The sequence below is a fragment of the Astatotilapia calliptera genome, chromosome 11, assembly GCF_964374335.1.
Source record: "Astatotilapia calliptera chromosome 11, fAstCal68.1, whole genome shotgun sequence".
Taxonomy (NCBI): Eukaryota; Metazoa; Chordata; class Actinopteri; order Cichliformes; family Cichlidae; genus Astatotilapia; species Astatotilapia calliptera.
The window spans coordinates 31,034,793-31,050,960 of NC_137432.1; the positions used below are offsets into that span (position 1 = coordinate 31,034,793).

Consider the following 16,168-nt stretch of genomic DNA (forward strand, 5'->3'; position numbering starts at 1 on the left):
ACACAGACAGCATCGTCAGAAGGAAAATTGATAAAATAAATTACAAATGTTGTATTGTTCGATACATATGCGTACCGAACCGAAAGCACTGTATCGAACGGTTCAATATCGATACGAATATCGTTGCACCCCTAATAGTTAGGTCTGTAAATATTTTTGTAATGATCATTTTTTCCAATTTTGGTGAATGAGATGCAAAAAAGATGTTTTTTAAAAAGCTACTGCATGAATTGTAAGGACATTAAATGCATTTGTATACATTGCCTTGTCCCTTCATCTGATTTTCAGAGTATTCACTGTGGTGGTGTACAGAAGAAAAATGACAAAAACTGTTATTTTCCAAAACCTTATGGACCTTAGTTTATATAAAAGAAACATTTTTATTTTGTTTTTCTCAAAAAACAGTTTATAATGTCATGTATTGCTACAAGTAATAATTTACATGTGTGTAAATACAATATAATGGTTTTACACATGTACATTATATGCAGTCACAGTATTGAAAGTACAGTGTAATCGTTAAACTGCATGGAAGATTTTTGACTGTGTCATAGAGACCAATTTAGCAATAATTCAGTGGCAATGAAAGCTAAGTTTCTAAGGAAGTGGGGGTTTTTCACAGTGTTTCACAGATGGCAGGTGTCCAGAAAGATTTGCATGTTTTTCTTTTAACCAAGTGCCAAGACACGTAAAAGTAAAAGAGGAAATGTGTAGAGAGTGAGTGTGAACATGGAAATAAAGAAATAACATAGATCTGGAGAGATCATGACATGGTTTTGATGTGAAGAAGCTGCAGAGAATCATCTTGCAAAGAAAAAAGCTGTTTGAGGTACAGAAACAATGATGAGCATGTGGTGCGACAGAGCGATCAACTCACTAATGAGAGCTCTCTCACACACGCATGCAGAGCTGAATATACACATCCAGGCAGACAAGCACAAAAAGTCACTAGTTCACAGGTAGAAACATAAAAAGCATCAAAACAGACAAACACACAACCTTCTTCTACACTTCCTCTGCACTGAACCTCACTTTCTTTATTTGTTTCTCTCCAGCTAATGGCTACATCAGTGCCAGGGCCTCCCCAGGCCTCCTCTCTGTATCCAATGGCAACAGCCTGGGGAAAGTAGTCCCGGCTAAGTCTCCACCTCCACCCAGCCCTCAGATGGTCAACAGCCGTAAGCCGGACCTGAGGGTCATCACCTCACAGAGTGGCAAGAGCCTCATGCAGCTGGTAAGGAGATCATGAGTGGAAGCAGCACTTCAGTTCAGAATTAGTCAAAATTATGCGATGAAGGCTTCAGGTGTTTTAATCTCTCAAGTGTAATACAGCCAGTCTCTCAATGATGAGTATCAGTAATCTTTCCTTTCTTTTTGTTACGGTGCCTTTTGATGAAGCCTATAATATATACAATAGGGGCCTGCCTCGTGGGTGAACCATTCATATTTTCTATCCTATTCAGTTTGCATTGATAGTCCAAACCTCCACAATGTTGAATGAGCAACTTGATGAATCTAGATTTTAAATGTATTACAAAAATGACATAAATGCTACAGTGGGAGATTTTTGTCAGGATCTTTGTGCAAGTCACTGTCCAGGAGGACCTCCTGTCTGCCTCCAGCAGTATGTGTCATATCATGAAAACATATTTCCACGACTGCTACTTCTCTTTAGCCACTTCCAGTTTGAGTCATGCAGTGAAACTGCCAAACCATTTCATCTTTATTTCTGCTGCTGCACAACTTTGCGGGGACTCGCCATTGGCAGCTGAAGTAATAATTATTTGGGTCACTTAAAAACGACAACTGACACAACCCAACTTTGAACATTTCTGAGTTCTGACAGCAGGAATTAGAAGTGTTTAAAACACTTTACCCTTAGATTCCTTTGTTCTAAATCTAACTATAAAGATGAGGAGTTACTTTATATGAAAACTCTGGTTATTAATTATTCCAGCGATGCGAACAACCTGTCCACATTCATCAGGCTGAAGAAAATAGTCTACAAGAAGATTGTGCAGGTGATGGACTCGGCAGTAGTCTGGAATAACTGAGAGGCTTAGAAGATGAAAATAAAAATGTTTCACGTGGTTCTCACATGTGTGACATGTTCACAGATTCCTTTTTTGCTGTGGCCACTGTGCCTTTTAATGGCCAGAAAGTGAAATAATTTATGTAATTTAAAATATAATAATGTCTGCTCTCCTTCTCTAAATATGGTTCTAACTTTCTCACTATTACATCATTTCTATTACTACAGCCAGAAATCTGTAAACACAATAAAGCAACAATGTCCATCCATACATGGTGTACAGTCTCTAACAAGGCAGACAGACAGATCCGCAGCTGACTTCTGGATCCAGTCTTTCTCCTTCACTTTTCAGTATCTTATTACCATGATATGCATCTCTATAATTATTCTCAAAGTAACCATAACATGTTCATATCTCTACACCAGTTAGATTTTATAGAAACTTAACAGCCCTTTGTTTTTTACTCTCCCCTCTTCCACCGGCCGTGCAGACTGAGGAAGAGCTGGAGTTGGTGAGTGAGGTGAATAGACTTTTAGAGTTTTAGGCTCATGGATGTGGTGTGTGATCTCACCGAGCATGAGTGTGACACGGTCAGCAAACCCATCACTTCAGGGTTGAATCAGTGGCACTGGTGTTATGAGAAGAGTAGGTGTAAAGCCACTGGAGCATCAGAGCTACACACAGACGGTGGAGAAATCATCTGTTTGCTTCTTTTCCTGGATGAGTTTGACTGTAAGGGTTATGCTTCACTACAAGCTTCACCACAAGATTTGTAAATGCCAACAGAGTTTATGGCTTGATTAAAGTCATGAAAAGACTTGAACTTGTGATGTTTCAATCCTACAAGACTTGACTTGAACTTCAAGTTTGTCAGGGAAAGTCTCGGAACAATACACAATACAAGAAAGGCAGGCTCTGCATAACCACATACCTTGCATGCTTAATTCATTAGGCCCAAGGACTGAAAGGACTTTAATATTCCATTTATTTGACAGACATCATTTTCTTAAACGGAGAACTAAATGCATATTGATGGCTACAATACGACTAGACTGAAAAGCTTTTCATGAGATGTGCTCTCAATTATGCAGAACATAAAGTTTTAAAAGGCACTGTTTAATTATTTTAAACGTCTTTAGACTTTATTAGCTACAAGCTTATCACGAGGCAGAGTTTGACCAGTGGGGAAAAAAAAACAAAAACAAAAAACAAAAAAAAACGCTTTCTTTCAGAGTCAGATGAAAAGATGGATAACATTTCTATGTGATGCTATGTAAATATAAAGTTACATCCAAAAGCTGCTTAATGATAATCTCTGTATTGCTTTCTAAGATGTGATATGAAGCTTCCATTTAGGTTGGCATTAAGACTGGAAACAGGTGGTATCAGCTAAGCTTAGCTGCACACTAGTGATAAACATCCCTAAAGCTGTGTTATAGAATTTATCGTGTATGTTTAATCTGTGCACAAATCATAAAAGTGTAAATCTTCTTTTAACAGGAGGGTTTTTTAATATTTCTTAGCTAAAATAAGATTCATAAAAACATGACAGGTTGTCCGTCTCCTTAAACAACTCTCTGCAAGACTGCAAATTAATGTGTATTTACCAAAGGTCGTAAGAGTCTGGGAAACATAACCTAAAATGAACTTAGAACTTAGTGTTTGATATAATTTTTTTAAAAAGTTTATATATAGTATAGAAGAAAAGCAATCGATTAAGCAATAGATTGTGTGGAGAAAATGCCAGATATAGCAACTATAATAAAAATGTAAATAAATAATGCATTTTAATATATTTATTTATTTATTTATTATATTTTTTTGATTTGGCTGAAGGTTCAATAATCACTCTTTATAAAAAAATTTACAATTTCATGACAGTTTTTTCATGGTTCATTCTTTAAAGGGTTAAATCTCAGTACTCTTTGTAAAATATTACCAAAACATTTGAGACCAGGTATTTTCTTTTACAAAGACTGTGCTTTTTATCCTTTGAATTGAAATATATTGAAAACAGTCTTGGTCTTTTAGCACTTGCATTTTCACGATTTCCAGTTTTTGTTATTGATGGAGTATTATTGCGAATTATTGCGAAGGAAAACCTGAAAGCAAATTGAATTTTAAAATGTGTATATTTAAGGGACAGTTGAGCCTAGCCTAAAGTGACATTTGTGAAGCACAAATAGACTGTAGAGAGAAAACATCAAGGGAACCGGAGCAACCACCTGACTCTCTGCTGTGTGTGAAAGCTGCTCAGCATGTGCATGTTTGGTTTCATCCGAGTGTCGATGCTCTGAGGATCAGAGTGAGGAAAGCTCACAAAGTCTCCAACCTGGAACACAGATGGACGTGTTAGACTCAGATACGCTGACCTCTTCAGTCCACATACACACACACACACGCACACACACATGCATGTTGACAGGTTCACGGGTGTTTCCTTGCATAAATATACCAATACCCACCCCTCAGAGCAAACGCACACCTCACATTGTTTATTCATGCCTTGCATTCCTTTCTGTACACACACACATGCACGCACTAAATAAAAACACGTCCTTACACACATTCAGCCCCTCTCGTCTCTCTTCTGTCAGCCTTGTCGATGCATGCGTTCCTGTCAGCATGATTCTCCGGCACAGCGATGCCTCTCATAACACCTTCCACCGTGATGCTACATAACACAAGCACCCGGCCCTGGCGACAGCATTGCCGTGCCAACGCCACCTTGAGATGCGAGACATTTCTCATCTTGCACGCCGATGTTAAAGTGTCACAGAAAAGTTAAAACACCTCAGAGAGAACTGAGGTGCTTGGATTTTCTTGCTGGAAGCGGATATGCTTCTGGCTGTGGCATGGTGAATAATGAATCTTCCAATGCCCTGCACAGGCGCAAGTGAAATCAACTAAATGTTTATTATATTAGATTTTAGTTATTAGGTTTTCTTTGCTTCTATCTCTTAATAAAACCTCTAAAGTGTCAGTAAAACTCAGAGCTGGAAGTTAATTAGAGTTGCTGCACTTGTACTTTGTAAAGCACAGAGTAGAATGCAGGAGATAATGTGTCTGTTTTTATTTGAAATAGAAGTAGAGCAAGCTGTGGTTTTAGTAAAATTATTTAAGTAGTAGCTGACCTTGGGTACATTACAGTCTCTGCTTCCACTCTGCTGTACAGTGAAAAGCACATGCTAACCATTATCATTATTGCTGTTGAAAATGGATGAAGTCATGTGCCGTGAACCTCTACACTCAGTCCATATAAGGAGAAAAAGAGATGATTTGTTGTGGATCCAGACCAGGTTTTCTCACGACATGGAGCCGCAACACTGGATCTATGAAACCATTCTGGCTAAAACATCCATCTGAGATTTATAACCAAACCCTCTCTTTCAAATACTGCGTGTCTTATCAGAGATTCCTCAACATGAAAAACATCAGAAGGATTTGGTTGTGAATTTAACAGTGCAAGTGTTTTAGCATGGATTAACTACACTGTGCAGAGAGAGACTTGCAGATGTTTATACCAAGAGGAAATGTTGCATATGAAAATCAACTTGCTACTTGTCAGTAGCTCAATGCAGACTTTGTTTTTAGAATCACTTCTTCTACTTCACATGCCCCAATGTTCAGCTTCCTCTGTCCATCTCTCTGTGTTCCCAGAATGCTCAACGACTAGGTGGCTCCCAGGTGGCACAGCCACTCACCACACCAGTGGTCTCCGTGGCAACACCCAGTCTCCTAGCGCCCTTCTCCGGCATGCAGACGGCCTACAACACTGGTGAGTTGTGGAAGGCAGCAAAACTTGGAAGTCTTGTAGTGTGATGCCACAAACCACTATGAATATTCACTTTGTTCATTGTGTGAGAGCTTCTGGAGTGATTCTACTTCAAAGGTCTCCATTAATATGGATTAGCGCTGATTAATATTGATGCACCCGAAAGTTGTATGATGTAAAACAATCCCCCTCACCCCTCCTCTCCGTCTCCTCTCTCTGCCTTTCTCCCTCTGCGTCTCCCCCTCCATCCCTTAATCTCAGAGTACCAGCTGACGAGCGCAGATCTCACAGCGCTCCAGACGTTCACGCCACCGGGGCTGGTGCCTGGCAACATGGCTGCTTGGCAACAGCAACAGCAACAGCAACCAGCAGTCTCTCAGCAGCAGCAACAGCAGCAACAGCAACTGAGCTTGGCATCACTCAGCAACTTGGTGTAAGCTCCCTTTTCTTACTATAAAACACCGTTAATGAGATGAATCCATTAATCTTACAACCTTTAACCTTCTCCTTGAAATACCTGAGCAGTAAAACTTTTACAAGAGCCACACATGTCACATGATCCATTACACAAACCATAGCACATGGTCGTATACAAAGCTGTAACATCACCCAAGCTGCGGTTTATTCATCTTCGTGGTGACCTAGATACTTCCCCCTGCTCAGCTCCACCTCCCACTGCGGTCCCAGTCTTTAGCTTCTGGTTGCAAGGCTTTGCTTCTAGCTGCATTATGTGGCACTCTAGATTTAAAACTTTAAAGGTGGACTCACTCTTGGACGTTCCCATTTTTCAAGTCTTCCTAATTTTCCAGCTAATAGGTTACTCTTAGAACAAAGTTTACCCTGAAGAATTTGAGCTAATTTGTAATTAAAAAATAAATCCCTGCAGCTGGTCTGAGTGCCCTCAGACCTTATATTTTGCTTTGCTGTAAAGCAAAAAAAGCCTGGAATCATCACTAGAATGATGGTCCGTCTTCTTACTTTAGTAGTCCCATTGTTCTTGGTGTCTTGATGGCTATCCGGTGATGGATACTTCTAATGCATCTGTGAAACCACAGACTGCCTTTGAAAAAAACAAAACAAAAATAATGTGTATGTTGGTGCGTATTAACAGACACACTAGGCTCGATTTGCATTGCATGGTTAAATTGTGCTCTAAGGACGTTCTTATCTCCTTCAGATGACCAGATCTATAACGAGTCAGACGAACTTATAAATTCCAAACAAGCGAGGTCATTACAGAGCAGACACACACCATTAGTAGCTGAATCAAGCCATCATATTTTAACTGATTATACAGCACTCAAAAGCTACTTTGTAAACAGTTTTTTTTTCACAGCTCAGTGCAGTACAGGAAGCAGACAACTGATGAAGAAAAACAGCTCCTTAAAAAGTTTCTTAGGTTTAAAACAACTAACTTACTTTTGCAAACACAGCTACAAAGGTGGGTCCGTTCTTTGAGTTCAGTGTTTGTGTTTGGGAGTATGTTTCTTTATTATTGAGACATTCTTTGTAAGTCCTTCTAACAGAGGTTAGGTAAAAAAAAAAAAAGCTATCTTCCCTTTGTTGGTGCTTTGCAAGACCATGAAAGCGATTTAAAAAGTGAAATGTCACGATATTATTTTTACACTTGCAGAACTGATGTGACCTTTACCTGAGTCTAATCAACTGCATTTCTACTTTACAAATTAAGTTGGTACAACTAAGTCTTTATGTGACCATTCTGGGTTTGCTAGGTTAATGTGTGGGTGGGGGAGCAGCTTGTAACTGCCTCTTGTTTTGTCCTCCCTCCCCCCCTTTTTCTCCACAGCATGTGGGGTGCAGAGAAACAGAATGCGGAGATGGTTAACTGCATCTCCAATTTTGCTGCTAACCTGAGGTGAATGACATGATAGCATCTGGTGCTCTGCCACACTGTTTATCTGTCAAATTATTATACTCCCACAGTGAATTATGAGTCTATAATAACTTGACAGTTTGTGACCAAAATAACCAAAAGAAATACAAAATTGATGCAATTACATGACAAACACAATATCAGCCAGTCTTCTCTTTCCATTTGTATGTTTGATGTGATGCCTGTTGCTTTGCTCTCTCCGTGTATCACCGCTCGTTCACTTCTGCTGAGGCAAAAGCACCTTTTTTTCCCTCTCAGATTATCATTTGACTAGTCTGGTTCTAGGAGTTTTTATGCCACCTAAAGCTTAGATCTGAAGCTCTTTGGAAGTGTCATCAACAAAGAGGAAGAAGCTTCAGTGTGACAGCAGCAGCACCTTGCTATGTTCTTGAATGGAAGTAGTCTCTGGGTGCTGCTTTCAATTCCTAACACAAAACCAGCGCACAGCTCTGCGCCACCAGCATTGTTAGTGCATTAAAATTTTACTTTTCAGCCATTTAGCTGTCACTCTCAGCTGACAGTCAGACAGAAGATTGAACTGCTCAGGTACACGTTGGTCTGAATTTCCTACACTAGTGGGACTAAAAGAATAATTTTGAGCTCGACGGTATAGAATCACTGTCAAGTGCAGCTATTTCTTAAAAAAAAAAAAAAAAAAGACGTGTTTATTTCCAGTTGATATTTAATTCCCTGTAAAATACTCGTATACGCACAGACAAGGGCGTTAAAGTGCTGCTATCCTCTTGTTCAAAATGTATGTATCTCAATTAAACATTGGCTTCGAATCTTGATCACAAAACAGATTCAAAATAAAACAAATAAGAGAAATGTGTTTTTTGTTGTTTTTTTTGTTTTTTTTAAAGACACTTAGAATAATTCTAGCTGTCAGGAAAGAGATTGTTATTTGTTCCTCTGTCTGACAAGCTGAAAATCATCCAGGAAAATATGATAATGGGTTGTTTGTTAGTGTATACAACAGCTGTGACTCCAGGGGGTTGAGCATCTTTGAAAAAGCAGCATATAGTTAACAGTCACCACCAGCTCATATGCAGCAGAACTCTTCATATCGCCTTGTAAATGTTAACAAATGGCAGTCCAGATTGTATGAAATCCTTCTGCAAACAAATCAATTGAACCACTCGGAGATCCTGAAAAAGCAGCCAGCAGTGATTTCCTTGAGCGTTGGCTGTAATAATACAACAACTGTTTCTTATACCGACAGCAATATGGAGCATTTTTCATATCAAAAATATTCTTAACATACTAATGATTTTCAGGAATTTTGTAGGAAGATAAAAGCTCAAAGTTCAAGTATGTTCAAGTATTTGCAAAAAGAAAAGAAACAGAAGGAGCAGGAAGTTTTACGTTTGAGCTCATGGAACTGCGGAAAGTTGGCGTTTTTGCTTTGCTCTATTCCTTAATTGTTTGATCGCCATGTTTCATCGCTTTTTGAGCTACTCTAACAAAGGATTTCTTTCATAATAAAATAACCAAGACATTCCTCAAAATACGAAAAATACGAAAAAGCAGGATCTCCCATTTTCTGCATAATCATGCCGCCCAGATGCTGACTGTGGCAGAGTTTCAGCAACCTCAGGTGTGACACTGGAAATGACACCAGGCGGATTTACAGTGTTGTGTGTGGGATCAGAATAACAGAATCATTGCCACTGAAAACAAGCAAGCACCACAGAAAATGTGGGATGCTTTCCCAGCTTGCCAAACTGTTCTCTCGGCAAAACGGAAAATCGTGCCTTCCTAAGGACAGCATGAGCAGACGTGGGCTCTTCTGCAGTCCAGACTGCTCTGCTTTGTTTCTGATTTCATCACACCGCAGCCTCACAGCGAGCAAACAAGCTCCTCCAATCAAATGGTGATTGACAGCTTGGCTGCGAGCCTCGCCTTCGCTGTCGGCCACACTTTTCCTCACCACAGGCTTCACAAGGAAATGATTCCTGTCAACTTACTCTCTCCATTTCCCTCGTTTTAATCATCCCTTCTTCCACTAGTTCTGTCATTCTGCTTATTTCCTGCTTTCCTGGTCAGGCTCAGTTAATTTGGTGTACACCTGTTGACTCTCATCTTCGACCTGACTTCCTAATCTAAATGTTAATGTCACGGCTGCCCCTAAATCCCCTCGCTGCGCAGCCTTGCATTCAGCTTGTCTGTGTTTATGGAGAAGTGGTCTCTGCATACTGGTTTTGCAGGACATGTCGCCATGGTTTGTTTCCTCACTGAGTCGATGTGTTATCAGCAGACACAGCCTCCGTTTGGGACATTCACAGGAAACAAACAGACCCACTTTCAGGGGTGGCTGTTTGCTAGTACACAAGTGATGTTTTAATGTACATAGCTACTAATCAATCAGTACGGAGCTTAAAAAAAATTATTGGTTTCCAACTCTTTTTTTTTTTTTTTTTTTTTTTTTTTTTTGTGCCCAGCTTTTCTTTTTCGTTATACTTGTTTCCTAACTCGTAAACACAAACTGAAAAAAAGGAAGAACTTTTGGAGACGGTGCACACTCTGATAAATTGCTGAGAGGACACACTGTTTGTTGGCAGGGCATGGTGTGTACATGCTGTCAGAGTATGAGCAGTTAAACCTCCTGGTGGGAATCAGTATTTTCTCAAACCCGAGATTAGAAACCACGGGGGATTCATTTTACATCCCTCTACCTGTACAATAAAAATACAATTTTATTTCTATTAAGTGTGTGCCATGTGGGTAATTTGTTTATTTATCCATTACATTTATATAAGATGGTCACATGTTAGATTGTTAAATTGCAGAATTACTTTATGGGGCTCAGAAATCTTTATTTAGCAACAGCAAGCTGATTTTTGGCACCACGTGGACTCAACTTTAATAAGCAGACTTTAATAAACAGACTAATTAGCATGAATTTATTACAATTTCACAACTGACGCAAAGGCAAAAGAAAGTTAAAGAAGAATAGAATTTCAAAAATGACTTTAAGTATAAAGGTCTCTGCAAACTACACAGAAAATTAGTGGTATATTCCTTTAAGGAGAGTTTGTACTACAGATTGCCAATTTGCCTGATCCCATTTTAGGAAACTCAACCATTTCAGTTTTACTGAAAGTGTCTGTAAAAGTGCTTTGCATGTGGATCACATTTTCTCAGCACAGGCTTAAGCACTTCTTGCTTTTCACGACTCTGCCTCTAACAACATCCCAGCCTGACCGAAGCAGCTGTTAAGGCCCTTTGTTTTTTGTCGTAAGCGTGTCTGGATTGACCATGACTGGTCTCCGTCCCACTGTCTCCCTGCTGTTTTAGCTTTTTAAAACTTGCTTGTCTCTTTTTCCACCTCCCTCCACAGCTTGGCTTCTCAGCCCAACTTGCTCTTTGGTAGGGAGGAGGGCCTCTGCTGGTATAGTACTCTTTACACTTAAGCCACACAGCTGCAGCATGCCGCTTTCCCAAAATATCTGCTTCACAAAGGAACCTTTTGGTACTTTAACTCCAAAACAGCAGTGGTTAGTAGTAAGAAAGAAACAAAAGTATCATGGCGTCAAGCAGATAATATTTCCTTTGTTTTTAATGTACCACCAAGATGGTTCAACTAAACTAATCTGACAAAGGAACTGCTTGCAATTACTAACTGAGGAGCTAAGATTCAGTAATGGACATCCTCAGCAGAACACCATTTAGAAAGCTGAACTCAAAAGTAATAGTCAAGAAGTCAGCTACGCCAGTACCTGTTTATTCCTTCATTCTGTACTTCAGTTTGTAAAATGTTTCTGTTAAGCCAAAGTAATACTGATAGCATCACTGTTACATCACCAGGGCTAATTTCTCAGTCCTGAAAAAGCTCCTGCTGAGCTGATGAGTAGGCCTACTCGTGATTAGTAAACTGATCTTGATCTGTAACACCCCTTAAAAAGATCAGCAGTATTAATAGACTAGTATTTCATTGATAGTGCACAGGTCAACAGTCTGATTGGAGTTAAAATTCTTGAAAAGATGAACTTTTTTTTTTTCTCTTCCCAATTCTCATCCTGAGAAAAGCAGAGCATTTTGGGAAACACGGCTGCAGCTCAACAAACCGCACTGTAACCAAGTGTCTGCTTCTGGCTGTGCTCACCATGTTGTTAGTGCTCGGGGGTAGCCTGCCGCTCTCGCCTTCATCACTGTCACTGGACTGTTGACTCAGCCGTTTTCACTCGCCATAGCAACGGCACCCCTGTGGCACCATCATCCATCTACCTGTACCGTCCCGAGCCACGACACGCAGGTTTGATGAAGTGGGTACGAGAGAGACGGCGTGAGCATCGTCCTACCAAGGGATTTGTGTCGTTGTGTGTGTGTGTAGGTGTGTGTGTAGGTGTGTTTGTAAGACAGTACGGGAGGGAAGGAGCATTTTTATGTAAGGCAGGAAGAGTGCACAACTTTAAGTGTGTGTCAGACAGAGGAAGACAGCGAGCACATTTGAGTGCCACGGACCCAGATCGCCTGGAGGAGTCCTATCTTAAATTCCCCTCTCAGTCTGCCAGTAATTGAGGGAATATTAGAGATACAGTGGTGCAGATGGCTCATGATATGACATATTAGAACACACCCAAGGGGCGAAACGCAGTAATTGGGAGCTTCAAATTCAGATCCACCATGTCAAGCTGGAGGAGAGGGAAAGATAGAACGAGCCCAATCCAAAAAATCATGTCGACTGCGTTAAAAGGAGCGAGCCACACCACAGCGTCAACAGTCGGTGTCAGCCACAGTGACAGGTTCGACTCAGCCTCCAGCCAGCGGAGGAGGGTGAGGTGGTGCTGATCAAAGAGTTTTGGCAGGTAGAAGCAGAGATGGTGACAAAGACGAAAGCTTTTTGGCATATAATTGTCCTGAAGATCTTAGGGCAGCGCAGTCAAGGAGTTAGGTGTGGATTGGTTCATTTGAAAACCTGTGAACATTTCACGTGTGAATCTAAATATTTTCTGTTTATCTGGAAAATACGTTTTATGCTGATCTAACTTACAAAACACCAAGTAAATGCAATTTATCATATATAACAATAGAGCATAATTTACACTCTACTGTGACGCTCTTGGTTGGCGCTACTTGGAGGTTTAAGAGAACTGCTGATAGATTTGTAAACTAATAATAATCAAGTCAAATCAAATGTGACATAATGTTAAAATGTTCCGGGGGGAACGAACAGCACAAGAGAAATTTTGGTTTTAATGCTAAAAAAAATTATGGACAGCATGAAAAAAAGCCATTAAGGAAGGAAGATCACGCTGCTGCTTTAGTTGTCTATTTGAATATAATACCGATGCCGCTCTCATAGCATGGACCATATCGGCCGGGAAAGATGCTCTGTGGCATATGCAGCTAAAAACGAACATGGCAATGACCTTGCACACGAAAACAGAATAGAAGAGTGGAGGATGTGTAATTTGTGACCTTGTGAAAAAGATGCTCTTTTGAGTACAAGGGAAAGTAAAAGTTAGCTGCTTTCTGAGAAGGAATCAGGGGCGCACCTGGCAGAAAAAATGGACAGATGGAGATAAAAATCCACAAGCACAAAGGGAGATTTGCTCATTAAAGAGCTGTGGAAGTGGCCCAGGCATGGAGGAAAGCAACCTTACCAGATCAAGTATGACAGGATAGTATAACAGTATAGTGTTTAAAAAAATAAAAATAAAAAAAACCCTGAACCAAAAGCCTTACAGGTTGTGTGTTAATTGTAGTCTTGGTTTGCACTGCTCCTTGGTGTGCCTAAAATTTTCCCATAAGAATAAAATACAAAGTACAGCAAAGACAAAATATAACTTTAAAATAGACATGTAAAAACATTTCAATTCCAATATTTTTATATTTTTACACTGCAACAGATTTTCCCAGTTTTTTTTAATAAACATAATTTTAGCAAACAACAACTAAAATATATTTAATTTCTGTCGTACTTCTTATCATATTTAAACCCTTCAAAATGTGTGATGTGTCATTCTTTCATTTATTTTAGGAAACATGTTCTTTAGGCCCTTTAATAGCTGTTGTATCACAAACAAAGATATAAAACAGAGCAAATACAAAATGCAGATGTTCTTGTTTAGCTACTTGCATCCACTGAATAATGACTTGAGTATCTTTTTTGATGCTCCAGTATGATGTTCAGCTGTAGACCTTATGGGATCAAACCTAATATCCGAGTGTTTCAGCTGCATGGCTTACTGAATTTGCTTTAATGTGCCCTTAAATGTAGCCTTATCTGTTCTTTGTGTCTTTGTTCTCCATGTGCTTAAGTCCACACACGCCTTCGTGTTCCGAGTGTATAGTGTTACCTGGGTGCCTTTTGCTTGAAAATCCTGCTTTTCATTTTACAAGTCCAGCATATGTTTACTGAATTCTTTGATCCATTCATTTTAAAGCGACCATTCTTTTACAGTTTTGGCTGAGCTCTGTGTTCCATCCCTGCAAACTTTTGTCTAATGAAGATCTGCTCTCATGTACTTTTGATGGATAATACGTGTAGTTGTGTAATTTCATACTGACATAATGCTTCTTGTTCTTTTCTTTCTTCTTCTATCCGTCATTTCTCCAGGCAAGTGGGAGTACAGGGTGCCGCGCTGACAGTCAACACAAACCCCAACGTCAATATCAAGTCCGAACCCGTCTCACCAAACCGTGACCGCAGCACTCCCAGCTCCACCAGTGGGGTGGCTGGAGTTGGAGTGGGCCAGAGTCAACTCCAGGGACAAGGTCTGGTGTCCATCGCCTACCCTGGTACTCTGCGTCTTGAAGCGGGAGGCCAAGGCCGCTCACCTGTTGACAGTCTCAGCAGCAACGGCAGCTCATATGAAGGCAGCGACCGAGACGATGGCACCCAGGGTCGAGGTGGGGGTCTGGATTATCACCACCAGGTCGGCGCCGGAGCCCAGCAGCCCACCATGGTCCTTCTGCGGCCCTCATCAGCAGAGCCTCAAGAACAGGATGGGACCAACGTCAAGAGAATGAGACTGGACACCTGGGTCACATAAACGGATCGATGGACAGATGGAGGATGGAGATGTGTACTTGTGGATTGTGTACATGCCCCACCAGCTCCAGCAGCCCCAATATCCACATTGCATACGCACAGACAAAATCCACCCACCACCAACCCAGTAACCTGCTGTCTACACAGTAAACCTCACATGGATACATACATGACACAAGCATGCTAACATACTCGCACATGTGGACACTCACTCGTATAGCAATGTGCAGTCACGTTTGAACTGTAATGTATTCTCACTGACATACACCAAACCCAACAAGACCAGGAATTATTTATCAAAAAAAAAGACCATGCTGCGCATCATTCAGCTGGATTCGGATAGAAGTGAATGAGTTTGTAATCAGGCTGCAGTGGTTAGGAACTGTGGCCTGATTAAATTTGGCCACATGGACTTCTTGACAGTTTCTGGAAAAGCAGACAAGCCAAACTTGGTTTCCCAGCATGCCCCTGCCATGATTCACGGCTGGTGGCAATCTCTCACCTTCATATCTTTACTGTCTGGTAGGTTTTGATCAAATATGACAGCGCTGTATTAAAACGGTGCCGCCAACGAGTCCACATCGATGTACACATCCGCCCATCCACAGTTGTATTGCTATCACTCTAGATTTTTGTTTGTTTTCTAAGAGGAGCAGCTGTGCTCTTTTTTTTTTTTTTTTTCTTCTTCTTCCTTTTCTTTTTTTTAAAGCGTGGAGTTTTGTCCCTCTGTCTTGACTGTTGACATTTAGAGTTTGGATTCATTTTGAATATGAAGACACTAAAAGAATAACTTGCCTCCCTTCTCAGTCAAGTCGGCGGCTCCATCAACATGGCCGGCATTGGGTCCTGTACAAGAATGGCGACCACCAGGGGTCTTTATTTAATCAGAACCACGCAGACCAGCTGTAAAACGAGGAACGTGATTTGTTGCCGAGGTAAAAGACTGCTTTTCTTTGAATCAGGGACGAGCTGCCACAGCTCAACGACACATGACGCAGATTCTCCTCGTTTCGCCCACATTGTGTCAACTACAGATGCTGAGAAAGGTGTGTGTTTGGTTTGTTTGTGTGCGTGTGTGTGTATACGGGTTTGTTACCTCAACTGGTTGTTTTCTTTTTTGTTTTGTTTTTTTTTTTTTTGTTTGTTTTTTTTTTTAAACCAAGTGAATTTGGATAAATCTTCACTTTCAATTTCATCCTTGAACACACACCTGCAACGCACACAGGTGAAATTATTTTTGTGAGCAATTCATGTTTTGAATAGATAGCTGATGTTCAAAGAGGAGAATCGTGAGGTACCATGTATATAAGCAATCTGTAACCTTTGTGGCTTTTGTGTGACAGGGATAAGGTTTTTTTTTTCTTTTGAAGGTTAAAAAAAAAATCATATTCAAGTATATATTTAAACAGCTTCAGGCGGTAGCAAGGGCAGCTCTGCATTTGGGGCAAGAGACTAGACCAGACGACAGG

The 16,168-nt window shown here is 40.5% G+C and overlaps 1 protein-coding gene across 17 annotated transcripts in view; it reads left to right on the forward strand.

Annotated features, from left to right (window-relative positions):
• The window catches only part of mef2d (myocyte enhancer factor 2d), a 103,937-nt gene extending 88,357 nt beyond the window's left edge, over positions 1-15,580 (forward strand). For 5 of the 17 annotated variants that reach the window (XM_080308095.1, XM_080308102.1, XM_080308096.1 and 2 more), the window contains exons 7-12: positions 1,056-1,234; positions 2,524-2,553; positions 5,694-5,811; positions 6,070-6,241; positions 7,616-7,684; positions 14,265-15,580. In XM_080308095.1, the coding sequence (XP_080164221.1) occupies positions 1,056-1,234; positions 2,524-2,553; positions 5,694-5,811; positions 6,070-6,241; positions 7,616-7,684; positions 14,265-14,700 (1,004 nt within the window). In that variant the 3' untranslated portion in view covers positions 14,701-15,580. Of the gene's footprint in view, positions 1-1,055; positions 1,235-2,523; positions 2,554-5,693; positions 5,812-6,069; positions 6,242-7,144; positions 7,446-7,615; positions 7,828-14,264 lie in introns of those variants that run through there. The other 12 variants (XM_080308100.1, XM_080308106.1, XM_080308107.1 and 9 more) reach the window with 7 other exon arrangements.
• The last annotated feature ends 588 nt before the right edge of the window (positions 15,581-16,168 follow it).